Source organism: Sugiyamaella lignohabitans, chromosome A, assembly GCF_001640025.1.
Source record: "Sugiyamaella lignohabitans strain CBS 10342 chromosome A, complete sequence".
NCBI classification, from domain to species: Eukaryota; Fungi; Ascomycota; class Dipodascomycetes; order Dipodascales; family Trichomonascaceae; genus Sugiyamaella; species Sugiyamaella lignohabitans.
Genome location: NC_031672.1, coordinates 377,445 through 390,879, shown reverse-complemented (window position 1 = coordinate 390,879; position 13,435 = coordinate 377,445). Strand labels below are relative to the sequence as shown.

General features: G+C 48.6%; 3 protein-coding genes across 3 annotated transcripts; 1 reads left to right on the top strand and 2 right to left on the bottom strand.

Moving 5' to 3' along the window:
• Nucleotides 1-3,438: 3,438 nt before the first annotated feature.
• Nucleotides 3,439-5,604, top strand: KSP1 (putative serine/threonine protein kinase KSP1; the record flags this gene model as incomplete). Its single annotated transcript, XM_018878068.1, has 1 exon — nt 3,439-5,604. One exon carries the CDS (start codon nt 3,439-3,441, stop codon nt 5,602-5,604), a length of 2,166 nt encoding a protein of 721 aa, XP_018734371.1.
• Nucleotides 5,605-5,955: 351 nt separating this feature from the next.
• Nucleotides 5,956-6,651, bottom strand: AWJ20_120 (uncharacterized protein; the record flags this gene model as incomplete). The annotated part of the gene is made up of 1 exon (XM_018878057.1): nt 5,956-6,651. The coding sequence occupies one exon, from the start codon at nt 6,649-6,651 to the stop codon at nt 5,956-5,958; it is 696 nt and encodes a 231-aa protein (XP_018734370.1).
• A 1,372-nt stretch (nt 6,652-8,023) lies between these two features.
• On the bottom strand, nt 8,024-9,679 carry PGI1 (glucose-6-phosphate isomerase; the record flags this gene model as incomplete). The annotated part of the gene is made up of 1 exon (XM_018878045.1): nt 8,024-9,679. The coding sequence occupies one exon, from the start codon at nt 9,677-9,679 to the stop codon at nt 8,024-8,026; it is 1,656 nt and encodes a 551-aa protein (XP_018734369.1).
• Between the last annotated feature and the right edge of the window lie 3,756 nt (nt 9,680-13,435).

The window sequence follows — 13,435 nt, the reverse complement described above, 5'->3', positions numbered from 1 at the left end:
GCTTACAGCGCAGGGAAAATGGGTCGATGTTGTTGTCAGAGCAGCAGACCTAGAGGTCGCAGGTGCGGTGCAGCAGCAGAAGCACCCATCGACTGAGCAGATGAGATAATTAAATTATTTCGGAGGTGGATGCGACATACGATGAATGCAAGCTGAAAAATTGACTTCGAGCCCGATGTAATTCGATAACGTTCGATGGGAAATAATAAAATTTAATGACAATTATTTGAAAAAAATTTTTCAGTTTGGTTGCTAGCTAAGTGCAGGTCCGAGCTAGACTCGATGCTTTTAGCCTCTGGTGATCTAGCGAAGAGGGGTTACTGGCGATCGCTCAAACTGCCACGGTTTAACGTCATCATGTGCACAACCGAAACAGATAGCGGCATATGTGGCCTTAATGACCAGTTCACCCTGTTAGACGTGAAATCTCCTGTTCTCACTGCTCTCACTACTTCTTCTACAACTACGACTACTATGATAAGCCGGTATTAGAGTTTGCCATGACACAACAAATCTAAGGGGAGCAGGACTGCAGCAGCAGGCACCGATAAAGCACTGCGATTAGGTACCAGCGGCAGCACCAGCAGCAGCTAGTCGGGCTATCGGCCCGATAACAGCTGCACCGTCTGGATGCAGAAACTGATCCGCCATGATACCCATGCCACTCCTATCGCTCCTGTCGCTCCTCCTCCTCCTCCTGCCGGTCTAGCGTGAAAAAATTTTGCAATCAGTCAAATCCGGCGAGTCAATTCCAGCACTACTCAACCCCTGTTCACCACCACCAACCCACAAAACCCACCCTCAACACCCACCCCACGGTCCCAGCCATCTCCTGCGAAGCAGGAGCCACGGGGTCTGGGGCAACGCCCCAGCCGCCGGAGGCAGCAGCACCCGTTGTCCCCCCTGATCACACCATCTGCACACCGGTATCGGCATCGCCAACCTTATCAGCTGCCGGGAGGTGCAGCCTCCGGCGGCTGGGGCTCTGCCCCAGACCCCGTTGCTCCTGCTTCGCAGGAGATTGCTGGGACCGTCGACGGAACCGACTCGAACGCAGCGAGAGGAGCAACGGGGTCTGGGGCGTAGCCCCAGCCGCCGGAGGCATGTCCCCCCGGACTCGGACCGGCCCCCCGCCCTGAAAATCAGACCTGATCTAGCGATGCGTCCATCTCCTGTTTTAAGCTTCCTGTTTGGTCTATCGGTCGTTCTAGAGCTTTCTCCAGGGTAACCGTATAGAGATAGAGGGGCAGCGATGACTGATTCCCCACCTCCCCTCTCGTCTCCCGTATCTGGTATCCGTAACCAGGTACATCCCGGCCCTTACCCTGACAAATTGCACCACACGACCACAACAAACAAACGAGTTGTCGGCCGCCTGTCCCAACAACTCCCGACGATATTTCGACTGGGTTGCTGGTGGTCGTTGAACAGGTTCAGTCGCCGGTCGTCCGTTGTTGTTCGTCCGGCCGCCTCACTCGCTCGCTGCCAGTGACTGGCTGACTGACCGGTGGAGCCGTCTGGTGTCCGTAGAATCCGTATTTTCCCGCTTTACTCGTTTCTACCCCTGTTAGGACCAGGGTTTCCAGCTCATTCTTCCCGCTTTTTGCCAGGTCTCTTGGCTCTTTTAGCTCGCTCGCTCGCTTCCTATGCCTGCCTGATTAGCTCATTCCCACCCTCCCAACGTAACCCAATATTATTGTCATGCCCTAGCCCCCTCCGGTAGACTGATGAAATGAAATCTCGCCCCGCCCTACCCTATTCCCACCAGCTCGGCCTCCTCGTGCCTCCGGCGGCTGGGGCTTTGCCCCAGACCCCGTAGCTCCTGCTTCGCAGGAGTTTTTCTACCGGGACGCCTCCCCCCTCCACCCCAAAACCGACTCGAGCGAAGCGAGAGGAGCCACGGGGTCTGGGGCAGAGCCCCAGCCGCCGGAGGCACACCCACCCCTACCCTATTACCAACCCTACATGATAGTGATAGCCCAAGATTAGCTATCAGGAACGTACCCTGACCCCGGCACCTCCTCCGTAACGGTCGACCCCTCTCGCTGCAGCAGCATGGCTTCTGGCCCCTTCGGTGGGTGGTCGCGCAATCGTTCCATTTGGTTCTGATTACCACTACCTCCTACATATTACTGCAGCCGGGCAGCGGCACCACACTAAGCCGTCCTTGTCTTGCCTTGTGCATATATGCCATTATCGCCATGCCAGGCCCCTAATAAACCCACCATCGGGCCCTAATCTGACTTGTTTCAACCCAACCACCAAAACTGTCGTCTTCTGACGTTTGACTTCTTTCATCCTCCTATTTCTCCATCTCCGTTTTTTTAATCCTTTTTTTCCCATCTGTCACGTTTTGTTAGACTGCTTTTGTGAATCGGTTCTTTCCTTTATTATTTTTTTTTTGGTTGTTTTTGTTCGCTATTTTTGGCTTCTTCTCCGCTGCTTATTCAAATAGTGTGTCAACAGAAGTTGTCTGCGACCGTTACAGTTTATTATTGTTTCGTCTCTAGAGTTTTTTTTATTATCTTCTTTGCCAGGTTATTTCTATTTCGTGGTTAGTTATCTTGCTATCTATCGGAATATTTATTAGTCTGCTATTGTACCGCCTCTAGGTCATAACACAACACAACACCTTATCTTCATCAGCTCTCATCGACAAACAACTCAACTGTTTTGTGTTGAGAACTTTGATTGACTTGGTTTGTCTCTACATTTTGCATTTCATTTATTTGGTACTTTGGTTGCCTTGATCGTTTACAGATAGCGTGGTATCACCCTACTGATAGTTTGCTAGCTGCTGTTTCTGTGTTCAACTACTACTGATAGTGTACTACTGAGAGTGTAGAGCCTACTATATAGCGACATCCGATTATCCGCCAAGTCGTATTTGTACCGTCCCTATATTGACGTATTGACCTATACGGACACCGGCATATCCTGTGAACCCAACTGTTATTACAACTTTATTTTTTAAAGCAACTGCTTATCGGCATATCGGTATCTATATCAGCTCTATCAACACATTGCAATCACACGAACCATTCCTCGTCTCAAACCCACAAATTTCCTATTCTACCCCAAACTCAATTCTGCTGAGTGTGTCTACTCATTCTACACAACTTTGTTCAACTACTGATTTTATGAGTCTTTGAAAAGAAAAACTAGCCAGTGTCTTTCGTATCCAGTTCGGTTCTGTCGAGTGTTGTGTGTGGAATTGCTGGATCTCTTTTGTGTGTGTGTTTTGGTCATTTGCTTTTAGACTTCTTGTCTTTTCAGGTTCACCTGGTTGACTTGGTTTAATTTGGTATCGTTTTAACAAACAAGTCGAACTTGTTTTATATTCTCTTCTTTTTGCATTATTTATTCCAATTTTTTTATTTTTGGCGTGCCAAATTTCTTAAAAACTAAAGAGTTAGAACTATACAAGTCACCAGCAGAATGCCAGCTATTACTGAAAAGCCTCCAACTCAATCTCAGACATCCGCGTCTCCATCGAAATCTCTTCTCAATGGTAGATACCAGATTATTGCCGACATCAACAAAGGTTCTTATGGAGTTGTGTCTTTAGCCAAGGATATTGGCGGCGATGGAAGTCTGGTAGCTATCAAGTGCATTACCAAGTCATCCAACTGTGCTGTTTATGAAGAAGCCCTTTATGAAGTGGAAATGCACAAGCGATTAGGAAATCACCCTAATATTGTACAGTTGATTGACTTCTTTGATGAGAACTCCAAGGCCTATTTGGTTCTCGAATATTGTGCACCCGGTGATTTGTACGAAGCTATTAAGGCGGGACGTGGACCTAGAGAACAAAATTGCGTACTTGATTTTATGCTCCAATTGATCGATTCTGTAGAATATTGCCACAGCAAAGGTGTCTACCACCGAGACATTAAGCCTGAGAATATTCTTATTGGAAATGACGGATCTGTCAAGCTGGCCGATTGGGGTCTTGCTACCTGTACCAAAATCAACGGAGAGTTTGGTATTGGCAGCGAGCGCTATATGGCTCCTGAACTGTTTGATCAAGCAAATACAAAGGAATATGACGCCGAAAAGGCCGATATTTGGGCTCTAGGTATTTGCTTGCTCAATATCTTGTTTGGTAGAAATCCTTTTACTGTTGCTTCACAAAAGGATAAGTTGTTCCTTGACTTTGCTACTGCTCGTGAAGCACTTTTTGATATTTTCCCAAGCCTTTCGGAAGATGTATTTGCCGCTCTTCGTCACTGTCTGACTATGGATCCCGACAACCGAAGTCTTAGTAAATTGAGAAAGGAGTTGTTGGCTGTTCGCATGTGGACTACCGACGAATATTATGAAGACGAGGACGTTTATGACGACGATGAGTTTGGTTTGAATTTGAACGATAATGAAATTAATGAATATGAACAACAAAGCAATAATGAAAAAACGACAAAAAATAATGATGATTTTGAGGATAACGACGATACCGTGGTAGGCGGTTTTGTCAAGGCTTCTTCTGGTGCTCTTGCTACTGTCCACGGAGGTTCCATTTCTGCTGCTAATGGCGAGCATGAGCCTTTTGCTACCAAGACTCCTGGTCCCCACCATGCTCCTTCGCCATTGGCTATTTTCCAGGAATCTCTTGCTGTGCCACAAGACTTTATTAGTACCACCACTAATAGACAGCCTTTCCGTACACCTACCGGTCTTGTCAACCACTCGCCCTTGCGACAGGATCTCGATTGGAATCGTACTATGCAGTTCACACCGCCGACTCGAGAGAATGGCTTTTTCCCCAACAGCAAAGTCAAGACTCCTTCGAACCTGTCTTTTGTGCTTTCCGCAAGAGGCGGTAATGGAAGCGGTTTCCCAATGCAGTCTGTTGGCGAGGACGACGAATCGGGCCTGTTGGAATCTTCGACTTCCTCTGCCAGTCGCAGTCGTCGCGGCAGTGATGGCAGCACCAACAGTATTATTGACGACGAACATCACGAAGATGTTTTTGCTATGGACGGTGAATTGAGTGGCTCTTTCAACAAGCTATCACTTAACTCTGGTCACAATAACAGCAACATTATAAACGGTGGAGCCCGAGCTGTTCCAACCAGTAATGAAAGAGCTGGCTCTGGTTCCGACTCGTCAATCTCGTCGGTTCCTTCATTGGTAAAGTCAACTACTTTGGAAGAAGCTTCACTACCCAGTCAACGGTTTACTTTCAACGGAGCATCCGCTTCGTTCACCCCTTCGAACATGACGATTCCGAAAATGATTGTTCAAGGAGCGTCACCAGAACGACGCAAAACCGCATTCCTCGCGTCGTCGGCTCCTCCAGTGCGAGATTTCCTTAATCTCGGCAAGAGCTGGAGCGACATTGACTTTGAAGACGACGACGACGCCGACTTTGTGGAAGACGACTTTTACTACAACAAGCTACGCAATGCAGTCCCCGCTGGAACCGGGACTGTGACATCTGTTAGCGGTAGCAACAGTCAACGTTTGGATGATGCCATGGCCAGCAAAGAAACATCTGCCGTCAGCATCAAACCAATGGCCACAAAGTCGCGTCTGCCAGCCATCGCTGGCAAATCCCACCCGACCCCGGGCCAGTCCTGGGTGTACCCCCACTGGGTCGAGTAACTCATGCCCCCAACTATTTATTGGACATTCACCCACTACCTCCATCACCCCCTCTCCCCTTCTGTGCATACTTTCATATATAAATAAAAATAAATATTTATATCCTACTCCCCTTCTGCTCCTCTCGCTTCGCCAAGTCGGCTCTATCTGGGAGGGGGTCTGCCTCCGGCGGCTGGGGCTCCGCCCCAGACCCTGCAGCTCCTCTCGCTTTGCTCGAGTCGTTTTCGTGGAGGGTCCAGTCGCTCCGCGAAGCGGAGCACAACCAGGGTCTGGGGCGGAGCCCCAGCCGCCGGAGGCAGGTCCCCGTCCGGAGAAAGAGAGGGGTAATATATTTACAGGTATTTACAGAGATTAGGCCGGGTTGACGCACTCGGAGGTGGGTTTTGTGAGGTATTCGAGGTCGGTGATGGTGTGGGTGATGATTGAGGTGCAGGTGTCGTCGAAGTCGAATTCGAAGATGCCCGTGAGGACGGGGTACTCGTGTGGCAGGATTCCTAGGGAGCGGGCGATTTTGAGTGCGTCGACTTCTTTCGTGAGAGAAGAAGACCAGGAGTACGGGAAGTATTCGGTCGTGTCTTCGTCTTTTGATGACGAACTGGTTCGCGTCTTCATTTCGTAGTCTTCTGGTGACACTGTTCTCCAGTACACTATGAATCGAGGTGGTAATCCTGACGACAGTCGCGATTTAACTGCTTGTGATTGGGTCAGTCGGTGATGGTGATGGCCATGATGACCTGCTTCTTGATCAGGATCTGTCGTCGTTGGCCGGCTGTGTTGTTCGTCTTTTTGTGGTTCTTTGGCGGTATCGTGAGCTCGATAGTAGGAATAGCGGAAAATGGATGGGTGAGAGTCTGTTCGTGCTGACAGGATCATGAGTTTCGAGCTCGGTGGGATTAAGAGCGTGGTGACGAGAAACTGTAGCAGTTTGACTGTTGTTGCATAAGGCACTCTACCAACCACAGCTGGGATATGTGGATGAGAGTCGGGAAGCACGTTTAAAGTGATATCGTTGGACAGGATCTGTTTCGGCAGCACGGAATTTATCATGTCAGGCACATGGTCTTTGATCACTTCAATCACTGCAATTGTTAGTATTTCATGTCCATGCTAATGATAATTAGGACCGCTGGATCAATTACATACTTTTCCCGAGATTGGCCGTACGAGCCTGTTTTTCCAGGTCGATATGTCTTTCATTGTGGTCTTCATGACTGATATTTTGCAGAGCTGATGTTAACAAGCGACTCGTTGGTACTGAGCACGGCGTCTTAACTGAGTAGTGGCAAACGCCTGTCACTCCACGAACCGTCTTCGAGGCCGACCTACTCGTGGAAAACGATACGAGACTCCTTGCGACCGTGGCCATATTACCACATACCAACGAATTCTTGTGCTTTCTCTTGCTTTTCTTCCGTTTCTTTGCTGGTAGTGGTGCTGTCTGCAACTATCCTTGTGGTGATCGTCTATCGTTATCTATTTGCCGACCACATGCAGGTACATGTCAGATCCTGGTGCTCTTAATTTACACTTAAATTACCCACTCATGCAACGGGTCATACTCACTGGGGTGGTCGAGTCTGCCTCCGGCGGCTGGGGCTCCGCCCCAGACCCTGGTTGCTCCTCTCGCTGCGCTCGAGTCGGTCTTGGCGGTCCAGGCACACCAAGTTATTTTCGTAAGCTGATAGTTGAAGAGTAATTTTTATATCACGAACGATTGTTAGACTTTTTTATTCCGCATATATGCTTTGTTGATGTGACGATTGTGAGAATTCAAGTTCCAGCTTTAACTCGACAAGAATAGGAGTTTTGAATAGGAATATGTAAGCTCGAAAACCAATCACTGTCGATTCTGCCTCCGGTGGCTGGGGCGCTGCTCCAGACCCCGTTGTGCTCGTTGCGCGAGCTTCCTGGACCCCGGTGGGACCCGGTGAACCTGGCATCTCGGAGGTTGGAACTGCATTCTCGAAACACAACTCGCTATATACAGGAATTGCAACCTAAAGGTCGTGCAATGAAAACCAATACTACAAATGAATGGCGATATAAACATGTAACAAATACCTCTGATTTTCACCTGGCCAGCCGAACACTTTACTCATTCTGATTATTGATAACAGATAGCTTCTTGACTCAAAAATCCGTAGTGAATATTCTAGTATATCATATTTTTTTCGAAGGACACTTGTCAACTGATACTAGATCTCGTCTGACTCAAAGTTTGGAGCAGGTCCAACTTCCAAAAGCCATTTCATCTGGAAAATAGCTCTTCAGGAAGTGTCCGTAAGCTCGCGAAGCGAGCACAACCAGGTCTGGGCAGAGCCCAGCCGCCGGAGGCATGCTCATACAGAGAGCAGGAAGTAGAATAAATTATTTGGCATTAACATAGATAGAGGATGTCTTTTTATTTTCCGAGAACAGATTAAGCCCACTTCTTGAATTGGTTGATGAGAGCGTTGGTCGAGGCGTCGTGGTCGGTGACGGGCTCGTTGTTGTCGAGTTCCTTGCCAATGGCCTTGGCGAGGACCTTGCCGAGCTCGACTCCCCATTGGTCGAAAGAGTTGATGTTCCAGACAGCACCCTCGGTGAAAGTCAAGTGCTCGTAGTAGGCAATCAGGGCACCGAGAGCAGCAGGAGTGATCTCTTGGGCAAGAATCGAGGTGGTGGGTCTGTTTCCAAGGAAGATCTTGTGAGGAACAAGAGAGTCAGGAGCACCCTCGGCCTTGACAACCTCTTGGGGCTTGCCGACCATAAGAGCCTCGGCTTGGGCAAAGAAGTTGGAAGCAAGCATTCTTTGGTGGAGGTTGTTCTCAATAGGGTTGTGAGACTTGGCAGCAAGGATAAAGTCGGTGGGGATCAACTTGGTTCCTTGGTGGACCAATTGGAAGAAAGAGTGTTGCGAGTTGGTGGCAGGCTCTCCGAACAAAATAGATCCGGTAGAGTACTTGACAAACTCATTGGATCGGGTCACAGACTTACCATTAGACTCCATCGACAATTGTTGCAGGTAGGCAGGGAATCTGTGCAAGTATTGGTCGAAAGGAGCGACCAAGTGGGTTTGAGCACCGAAGAAGTTGTTGTACCACACACTCAACAAACCACCCAAAACAGGAATGTTCTGCTCAAGAGGGGTTTCAGTGAAGTGCTTGTCAAGAGCCTCGGCTCCCTTCAAGAATTGCACAAAGTTGTCGTAACCAATGTACAAGGCAACCGACAAACCAATAGAACTCCACACAGAGTATCTACCACCGACCCAGTTCTCAAAACCGAACATGTTGGCAGTGTCAATACCGAACTTGGAAACCTCTTCGGCATTGGTGGAAAGGGCAACAAAGTGCCTGGCAATGTGCGTCTTGTCCTTAGCAGTCTCGAGGAACCACTTCTTAGCACTGTTGGCATTGGTAGTGGTCTCGGCAGTAGTGAAAGTCTTGGAAGCGATCAAAAACAAAGTGGTCTCAGGATTGACCTTTCTGAGAATCTCGGCAATGTGAGTACCATCAATGTTACTGACAAAGTGAACATCCAAGTCACGCTTAGAGTACGACTTCAAGGCCTCAGTAACCATGACAGGACCCAAATCAGAACCACCAATACCAATGTTGACGATATCGGTAATGGCCTTACCGGTATAACCCTTCCATTCGCCAGATCTGACTTGCTCAGTGAACTCCTTGATATGAGCCAAAACAGAATTGACCTCAGGAGTGACGTCCTTACCGTCGACAAGCATGGGCTTACCAGCTTGGTTTCTAAGAGCAATGTGGTAAACAGCACGGTCCTCAGTGAAATTGATCTTGTCACCCTTGAAAAAGGCCTCTCTCAAACCCTCGACATTGGCTTCCTTAGCCAACTTGATAAGAGAAGCAAGAATCTCGTCATTGATGATGTTCTTAGAGAAATCAAACAAGATCTTGGATCCATCAAAGTTAGTGAAAGTGTGAGAAAACTTGGAAAATCTCTCAGGATCTTTAGAAAATTGTTCCTTGACAGACAATGACTTGCCCTCGGTGTCATAGAGGTTTTGCAGAGTCTTCCAAGCAGGAAGGTCCGAAGCTTGTGAAAAAGTAGCTGAGGCCATTGTTCTTTCTTATACAGTGGTAGTGAAATATGTTATATACTACAATATCAATTTGCAACAATCGATGATAATGTCAATTCCCTTCAGAAATTCAGACGCAATTGAGTCAATTGAAAATCAATTAATCAAATAAACCCTGAACAAGTCAATATTAATCGGAAAAACTAGTCAACCGAAAAAAAAAAAAATAAGATGATCGGATCCAACCGAATGGTCGACATGGATATCCTGGTTCTTTATATAATGACGGTCCATGCCTGAATATGCAACACCCGTTTCTCCCATACAATTTCACCCCACCACGCTTGTGGTCCGGTTATTTCGGTCAGCCCGCGTCAGCCCGGCTGCCAGTTTGCAGCGGCCCCCCAAACTCAATTGTGGCCCTGCTGCCCATCCGCTACCGGCCTGAACCATCCCAACCCTGCCCAGCCTGCGGCCCTGCTGCCCATCTGCCCTATTGCCCTGCTGCTGCCCACCGCCGGAACTTCCATGCACGGGCCTAAAACAAAAAATGGGGGTCCGAGACAAGGGCCACTGTTGTCCGAGCATGTGCATCTACCACGACTCCGCATTTATCCAGCCCGATTGACTGACCTTACTGGTTGACGTTACCGGCGGCGAGAAATTTCCGGCTCAGGGTCTGCCTCCGGCGGCTGGGGCTCCGCCCCAGACCCTGGTTGTGCTCGCTTCGCGAGCAATCGCTGATTTTAGCTCCATTGTTCAGGTCTGTTGGTAGCATCAGTTGTTCAGGTCTGTTGCTGGAATCTGTTGCTGAAGTCTGTTGTTAAGACGGTAGCTCAAGGCCGCTTGGCTATTATTGGCAAGCTGCAGCTGTGATTGTTAGCTGTCGCTGCTGCAGCCTTGCGTTACGTTACATTTAGTAAACGAAATAAGGTTCCTTCAAAGGCAATATACAGGCACCTGTTTTCTGCGACCGATCTCGACTGGCTGTCGGGCTGTCGAGCACTTCCATCACTTTCACAACGGAATCTCCGGCAATCTAGCCAAGCCAAGCCTCTAACCTCCCATCCATACACAATCTCCGATCACCTCACACCCCCACCCTCTCCAGGGACTTTCGACTGCTACCCTCCTACCCTGAAATTTGTAATCCTTCCGTAATCCCTATCACCCGAACCCAGGGTCCAAATGCACTGATCCCTGCATACTGTGACCCGGGTCTGCCTCCGGCGGCTGGGGCTACGCCCCAGACCCCCCTGCTCCTCTCGCTACGCTCGAGTCGTTCTCCTACGGTCCCAGCCGCTCCGCGAAGCGGAGCACAACCAGGGTCTGGGGCGGAGCCCCAGCCGCCGGAGGCACATGCCCCATCCCCAGCGGCGCCATCGCCGCACTCAGATCGGCCAGGGGGAAGTATAAAAGAGTGAAAATTATTTTGCAAGGGAGTTTGTTTCTTACTTACTTGTGACATTGTCGCACCTGACGGAGTCGGGTGCTAGCAACGGGCGTGTAGTTAGCACGGTCGGTGCTAGCACAGATGCTGTTGGGTGTGCGAGCTTGCCATTGTTCGGGGACTGCTGTCTCGGGCAGCAGTTTGTGCTTGTGAGGACCGAATCCTGGCAAGAGCCTCGCGCTTTGGCAGACCAACTGGTCTTCTCCACCCTGGAACGTACTATACGTTGTCAGGACTAAATCACTGACCGACATCTTCTGCTAGATTCTGCTGCTTCTGTACCGCAATATAATGAATTTTGGATACAAGGCGGGGACGGGGGACTGCCTCCGGCGGCTGGGGCTCCGCCCCAGACCCTGGTTGCTCCTCTCGCTTCGCTCGAGTCGAATAACTCTTATTCATGGTTTCATGGTTAGTATTGCCATAAACAGGGGTTATAAGTCGGCAAATCCCGAAGTATACCCTTAATCAGGAGTCCTGTTCTCTATGAAGCGGAGCCCATGCGACCTGCCGAAAATACTAGTTGGACCCATCATCCTGGACAGTTCATTTCATGAACCAACCCATGTTGTATGTTGGAAAAGCTAATTGACGCGTTGCCTCGAGACTGGGTGGGACACCTCTTCAGTGGTTCCCATTCGATTGAACTGGTTCGTTGAAAGGTCACTACTGGCCTGTCAGTGCTGATGCTGTCAATGGACTCTGTAGTTTAGATAACTTGAACCCGTCTGACTGGAAAGATTCACACCATTTCATAGTCCACTGGCTGAGACACCCTAGCGATTACTATGGGATCCGACTACTCTTCTCACTCGTTCTTACTTGCCAAGTTTTGGACTCGGGGTTGTGCCTCCGGCGGCTGGGGCTGCGCCCCAGACCCCGTGGCTCCTGCTTCGCAGGAGATTGCCTACTCGTCTCACATGCTCTTGGTGCGATCCCGCTGTCAACTGTCTACATTTTACCTTTGTAGAGCTTGAACTTCTCCATGTTGTAATAGTGTCCTTGAAACCCGTTCACTCCATGGAGATATATTGAATAAACCAGCAGTCCGATCAGGGGTATCTCCTGCGAAGCAGGAGCAACAGGGTCTGGGACGGAGTCCCAGCCGCCGGAGGCACGACCCCAGCTCTAGCAGTAGTAGCGACCCGGATCGTGTCTCATCGCCAATCGACCCTGCATGGCCCCTGCATATGCGAGATAAGGCAGGGCTTGATTGCACCCGAAGTGTTGACATGCGGCTGCCTCGAGAGAGCCGTGAAGTTATGGGGAAGTCCGCGTGACTACGAGCGTCAAGTTTATGGGGATAAGGGCGTTATGGGGCCATGGGCCCGTGGTCTATATAAGGGGTGCATCCCGCTCCAAAAGATCTCTTCTTCCTCTTTATCTTTACTACACCAGATTTTTTTGCCAGTTGAGATTGAATTGCGAGTTTTTGACCGTTTGAATTTTTTTTACTGCCCCTGACAACTATTTTGGGGTTCTAGCTGATTGACGTTGTTTTTTTCAATTGGCTTTTGATTTTAAAGCTTTTTTTTGGTGCTGGAAGTGTCATTTTTCCAGTAATTGCTGTTACTAGTTGCCCCTTGGATTCTTATTTTCTTTTCTAGGAATCTAATTGGCACTCTAGTGTATTTCTATTTGACCACCGCTTGAATTTGTGGTTACAGAGTACTTTGGTTGTGCACTATTTTCATTCACAGCTTTATTTGACCTTGTCTTGGGTCATCTTTTCGCTTAAACTCATCAACATCACTTGTATTGTGTTGTTAAACTCATCATCATTAATTAATACTGGTTTATCATCGTAATCAGAAATAATGTTCTTCCACCTTACCTTTATCAGAACAAAAGTCATTGAATTGGTCATTGGCATTCAAATAGCTTTTGAGTCAGAGAAAGAAGAAACTATCCCTGATGACTCCCAGGAGATCAATCATGGTTCTCGCTCTCATTTTAAGGGCTTGAAAAGTTTTTTCAATTGTTTTAAGAAGTCTAGTACCCCTTCCACTTCTACTTCTTCCACTCCTACTTCTTCCAGTACAATCACTACTACTTCCTCGTCCAATGTGCCTGAGAAAATCTCCGCTCGTGATGCCTTGGAATTGGCTCCCAAGAACGAATCCCAACTCGAATTCGGCGACGCCTGGATCTCCAAATTGAAATTCCTTTCAGAAGGTGTAAGAGCCACCATTGAACAACAAAAGACTTTTTATTCCAAACTCAAGTACAAACTCCGATGGAACTCTCACCATAAATCCTTCGGTACTTCGATGACTTACAGTCTTGACGTCTTTAAGAAATTGTCAATCGATAACATCAACAATAACACTTTCGAGGCCTTCAAC